Genomic DNA, 6,208 nt, shown 5'->3' with positions numbered 1-6,208 from the left:
AAATGAAAGGTAAGGGTCCTTTAATAAAGTTTAAAACGCAGGAAGAGCATCCCAGTAGCTTTTATTTTTTGCCTGTATCGTTGTTACAGTCTCTGCGAGTGACATCGTAAGTCGCAAAACGCAACAATTACATATTTCCGTCCAAAAAATGCGGCAGTGTAAAAGAGGTCTATGTGGGTAGACTGTTGATAGACTACGAGGAGTATTGCATTCACAGTGTGAAACACTGTAGGAATTTCTGAAATTTTGCGAACCGAGATGCCCTCTATTCTGCATCTGTTGAATTGCAATTCAATTCAGGCGATCTGGACCAGAGCCTAGGCCACTCGAGGGTTGGTTCTGTGCCGCATGTGGCCCGTGGTCCGCTAATTGAATAGCCCTGGAATAGGCAATTGTAACCCATTTTGTGCAATGCAACACTGCTAACTTCTATGCCTACAGACTTTCGGGTCTCAAGATTAAAGAGTAGAGTCTTAAAAGATTAGTGTGCTATCAAGCCAAGCTGTTGGTCATACAAGCTGTTTAAAATCTGCACTGGGCTGGAAGATTATGGGAAAAATAATAATCACGATTATTTAGATAGATAGATTGAAATCATGATACATTAAATTTTTCATTTTCATTTATTTTTAAAAATGGGACAGAACATATTAATGAACATTTACAAATGTAAATATGTATGGGATTATAGCCGTTTGACTAATTTGCATCCCTTGTCCCATAGGCAGGAAGGTGTCCAAAGTGAGGAGAGGAAAGAGTAAGAGCAAATTTTAAAAAAGAGTAAAAGGCAGAATAGTACATTAAAAAATACATGTAAACTATTGTCATCACCATAAAATGCTTAAGTGTATTACATTTCTATAACAAAACAGAGATAATCACACATATAGAGGATTACATTACAGACAGCTGGAAAACCGCTTTCAGTTCATGTTAAATAAAATTATTCATTGATTTTAAAACTTTTTATATTATATAAATATTTTTTCAACTACTAAAACTCGACTACTCAAAACTATGACCATAGCCTTACACCTATTCATCCTTTCACGTTGAATACTTTATTCTTGAACACTATTCTTTTTGTCAAGTATAACATAACTTTATAAATATCATATGAAATTCAAGCCTCTTGCATTTTCATTCTTCATTTTCAAACTTTAGCATTACATTACCCTCTTTATTATATTTATTTTTATGTTATTTTCACAAGTCTGGGGGCGTAGTGAGCTAACCTGGGACCTCAGAGATTGTATTTTGTGCTACGCAATGTGGAAATGTGTATTGGTATGACCCCCTCAAAAAAAGTCCATGGATATATTTGTGTCCTTGAATATTGAGGAAAAGAAAATTCTGTGAATTTGTAAACTAAAAAAAAAAAAAAAAAGGTTAAAAACAAGAAATGAAAATAACAAAGAAACCGTAATTGCAAAACAAATACTGAGTGCTCCTGCGCATTTAGACCTCTTAGGGGCAGTGTGGTGCTGTGCATCCATGGTGTACACGCTAAGAATGAGAATAGAAGAAAGTTGAGATTGAATTCTATTAAAATAACTTGTTTTTTTTTTACAAATTGGGAAGAATTTGTGCCTTTGAGTAGTGTTACACATACCTGTGGATATGTGTTTTCACAGCATTCGTGCGTGAATATTCGTTATTTGAAGGACTATTACTCCCGAAGTAGATGCTAACTTCCATTTGAATGGGATCCGATCAACCGCCATGCTCTTTAGCATTAGCGCTAGACTAGCGATATTTTTAAAACAAAGCATGTTTTGTATTTAAATACACACTGTATGTAATTCTCCTTATCATGTATTTATTTTTATTGTTAAATCCAACTGGAGAGTCATTAAACAGCTTAAAGGATGCTTAGGGACGGCAGAATCACACTGATTTGCTCCGGGCTTGCAACAATCTACATGGTGCATTCAGGGTACTATCACAGTGTAGGGAACTTGTAAACGCGTCGCAGCGTTCTGCACATTAATCGTTTTTTTTTTTCAATCATTATGTTTTAATGATGGACAGAAGCCAAAATCGAAATCACAATAACATTTCAGTTAATCATCCAGCCCTACACTGACTGACGAAAAAAAAAGTTCCGTCCATATACTGAAATGTTTCGCTTTAGATAGAACTCTGCATGGTGAGTGGACTTACTAACCTGTGCACATCTTTTTAAACTCCTCATAGTCAGTTCCTTGGTCTGCAGGCACAATCATGGAGCCTTGATATTTAAACACAGCCCTGGAAGATGCAATGTATACACATTACACAGCAATTAATCTAACCATTGGACAGTCTCATGATATGTTGGGCCACAACAGCTGCATTGTGTGAAGCACAGAAGAGAATGCTGAGGACATCTATGCAAGGTGGCACTTCTGTGTCAATTGTATTGCAGCCATATTGTGATTCCCTCTGAATACCAGACAAAGGAAATTACTTCTCCTCTATGCTGATTACTGTTTTTTTTTGTTTTTGTTTTTTTTTTAACTGGGGCCAAGTAGCAGACTTTGTCCAGGGGGCAGGGCAATTAAGGCTGCATGCACTTTGCATATTTCTGTTGATATTCATTTGTGATCATCCACACGAATTCTGGTTTCATATAGCATGAAGTATGAATCAATCCACAAATAGATATAATTAGCCTCAAGCGCACAATTCGAACAGTGAGAAAGACAAATAAGATATTTTTTTAATTTAATGGGTGATCTTTGTATTTCCGTGCATAATATAGAATATGTGACAAATGTTACTCATGATTTACAGCACTTAGACTAGCATAGCTTGTGGCGTATTTCATTTTGCATAAAGTAAAATTGCCTCATGTTAGCGGTAACGAGCTGGTGGATGGTGTATTAATAACGTAACTAGATTGAACAAATTGATTACATTAATGCATGATAGTAATCGTTAGTGTACATAATAAATTTCCTGGCGCATTCATTTTGTACATGAGGACGTACATTTTATAACATACTCACCAGTTGGTGTCTGTGTTGTCGTCTCTGACTTGGTTGTAAGCCTCCCTGCAACCCTCTTTATCAATCTGGGTTGACATTCTCCGAACAAAAAAGGACAAAGGAAGTTAAGGCAATGGCAGTAAACGAATTCCAAAATACGCTAAACTCATGTGTTTGGTAAGTCGGACAATTATAAACGTTGTAAAAAATAATACGGTTGTGCACCAGGGATCTCGTACACCGCACAACAATGAACTGATCGATTTATTAACTGGATAAGAACGTTCCTCTCTCATTTCAAGAGGGTGTAGCTGCAGACGCTGTGCGAGTCGAGAGTGTATGGCTGCTGCATGGAGACCTCAACGCTCATGCAGACCTCGATAGCGGAAACTCGGATAAATTTCAAAATAAGTTTAAGGTGAACGGTCATGCGTACGTCGATACCTCGATTTGATTAGTTGAAGCCACAGGGCGGCCATTTTACTCCTCCCATCTCGCGAGCATTTGTACAGATGCTTGTGTCCAAATTCACAAGGCTGGGTCCTGCGAAGGCCGAATTTGTCGGCTGCAAGACGTCACTCCCGGCGCGACACGACAGCACACACGGACTTGCATATGAGTGGATTGCTGCTTGTCGGTAGTGCATTGACCGACACTCCATTCGGCTCTTTAGGGCCGGGGGCGGGTGTTGGGGGGCTGGTTGTGGTGGTGGTGGTGGTGGGCGGGGGTTAACAAGTGGACGGTATGTGTTGCTTTGAACACAGCCTTGATATCTCGTCCGTGTTGCTGGCCAATGGAATCAAACATCCGCACTGGCGGCCATCTTTCACAGTCACCTTGCTCCGCCTCTCTCATTCATTACCATGTGTTTTTACCATACATGTTCTTTTAAATAACTAAAAATAGCAGTTTACCAAAAATCTATTGATTAACGAGCAATTTAGTTTATAAGCGTAGTTATTATACTGCGTACTTGTTAATAATTAATAATAAATCCACCCTTTTTAAAGCAAGTTCCCACTTCCCCCTCCTATCTGCGGTTTTGGGAAGCCTTAAAATGTGTAAAAATAACTAAAAATATCCAGTTCAATTATTAGGCCTGGAGGTGGGGCTCGAAGGTGAGCGTCTGGTGGCCCGGCCGGGCACAGCCCGAAAAGGCAACGTGGGTCCCCCTTCCCATGGGCTCACCACCGGTGGAAGGGGCCAAAGGGGTCAGGTGCGCAGTGAGTTGGGTGGCAGCCAAAGGCGGGGGCCTTGGCGGTCCGACCCCCGGCTACTGAAGCTAGCTCTGGGGACATGGAATGTCACCTCTCTGACAGGGAAGGAGCTCGAGCTCGTGTGTGAGGCAGAGAAATTCCGACTAGATATAGTCTGACTCACCTCCACACATGGCTTGGGTTCTGGTATCAATCCTCTCGAGAGGGGCTGGACCCTCTTCCACTCTGGAGTTGCCCACGGTGAGAGGCGCAGAGCAGGTGTGGGCATACTTATTGCCCCCCGGCTAGGCGCCTGTACGTTGGGGTTTAACCCGGTGAATGAGAGGGTAGCCTCCCTCCGCCTTAGGGTGGGGGGACGGGTCCTGACTGTTTGTGCTTTTGCACCGAACAGCAGCTCAGAGTACCCACCCTTTCTGGAGTCCTTGGAGGGTGTGCTGGAGAGCGCTCCCACTGGGGACTCCCTCGTTCTGCTGGGGGACTTCAACACTCACGTGGGTAATGACAGTGAGACCTGGAGGGGCGTGATTGGGAGGAATGGCCCCCCCCGATCGAAACCCGAGCTGTGTTTTGTTATTGGACTTCTGTGCTCGCCACGGACTGACCATAACGAACACCATGTTCAAGCACAAGAGCGTCCATATGTGCACTTGGCACCAGGACACCCTAGGCCGCAGTTCGATGATCGACTTTGTAGTCGTGTCATCGGATTTGCGGCCGTATGTGTTGGACACTCGGGTTAAGAGAGGGGTGAAGTTGTCAACTGATCGCCACCTGGTGTGTTGGCTCCGATGGCGGGGTAAGATGCCTTTCCGACCAGGCAGGCCCAAACGTATTGTGAGGGTCTGCTGGGAACGTCTGATGAAATCCCCTGTCAGAAAGAGTTTCAACGCCCATCTCCGGCAGAGCTTCTCCATTGTCCCAGGGGAGGCGGGGGACATTGAGTCCGAGTGGACCATGTTCCGCGCTTCCATTGTTGAGGTGGCCGATCGGAGCTGTGGCCGTAAGGTGGTTGGTGCCTGTCGTGGCGGCAGTCCTCGAACCCGCTGGTGGACACCAGCGGTAAGGGATGCCGTCAAACTGAAGAAGAAGTCTTATTGGGCCTTTTTGGCCTGTGGAACTCCGGAGGCTGCCGACGGGTACCGGTTGGCCAAGCGGAATGCGGCTTCGGCGGTCGTTGAGGCAAAAACTCGGACATGGGAGGAGTTCGGTGAGGCCATGGAAAATGACTTCCGGACGGCTTCGAGGAAATTCTGGTCCACCATCCGGCGTCTCAGGAGAGGAAAGCAGTGCGCCATTAACACTGTGTATACTGGAGTGGAGATGGGGTGCTGTTGACCTCGACTTAGGACGTCGTGAATCGGTGGGAAGAATACTTCGAGGACCTCCTCAATTCCACCGACACGCCTCCTTTGAGGAAGCAGGGTCTGGGGACTCTGAGGTGCGCTCCCCTATCTCTGGGGTCGAAGTCACGGAAGTGGTTGGAAAGCTTCTCGGTGGCAGGGCCTCGGGGGTGGATGAGATCCGCCCGGAGTTCCTAAAGGGTTTGGATGTTGTGGGGCTGTCGTGGTTGACACGTCTCTGCAGTATCGCGTGGACATCGGGGACAGCGCCTCTGGATTGGCAGACCGGGGTGGTGGTTCCCCTTTAGAGGGATCACACTCCTCAGCCTCCCAGGTAAGGTCTATTTAGGGGTGCTGGAGAGGAGGGTCCGTCGGGAAGTCGAATCTGGGATTCAGGAAGAGCAGTGTGGTTTTCGTCCCGGCCGTGGAACAGTGGACCAGCTCTACACCCTCAGCAAGGTCCTCGAGGGTGCGTGGGAGTTCGCCCAACCAGTCCACATGTGCTTTGTGGACTTGGAGAAGGCGTTTGACCGTGTCCCTCGGAGAGTCCTGTGGGGGGTGCTTCGGGAATATGGGGTACCGAGCCCCCTGATATGGGCTATTTGGTCCCTGTACGACCGATGTCAGAGTTTGGTCCGCAGTGAGTCGAATTTGTTTCCTGTGAGGGTTGGACTCCGCCAAG

The 6,208-nt window shown here is 45.4% G+C and overlaps 1 protein-coding gene across 1 annotated transcript in view; it reads right to left on the bottom strand.

The window, feature by feature from the left end:
• Nucleotides 1-3,625, bottom strand: part of cotl1 (coactosin-like F-actin binding protein 1) — a 19,330-nt gene extending 15,705 nt beyond the window's left edge. Inside the window, exons 1-3 of the mRNA XM_077569222.1 lie at nt 3,414-3,625; nt 2,991-3,068; nt 2,168-2,250 (exon numbers count right to left, since the gene is read on the bottom strand). Of these exons, the coding sequence (XP_077425348.1) occupies nt 2,168-2,250; nt 2,991-3,068; nt 3,414-3,448 (196 nt within the window). The 5' untranslated portion in view covers nt 3,449-3,625. The remainder of the gene's footprint in view (nt 1-2,167; nt 2,251-2,990; nt 3,069-3,413) is intronic.
• Nucleotides 3,626-6,208: the final 2,583 nt, after the last annotated feature.

This window comes from Vanacampus margaritifer, chromosome 6, assembly GCF_051991255.1.
Source record: "Vanacampus margaritifer isolate UIUO_Vmar chromosome 6, RoL_Vmar_1.0, whole genome shotgun sequence".
In the NCBI taxonomy this organism is placed as follows: domain Eukaryota; kingdom Metazoa; phylum Chordata; class Actinopteri; order Syngnathiformes; family Syngnathidae; genus Vanacampus; species Vanacampus margaritifer.
The sequence above is the reverse complement of the archived record's forward strand: the minus strand, read 5'-3'. Positions and strand labels throughout refer to the sequence as shown.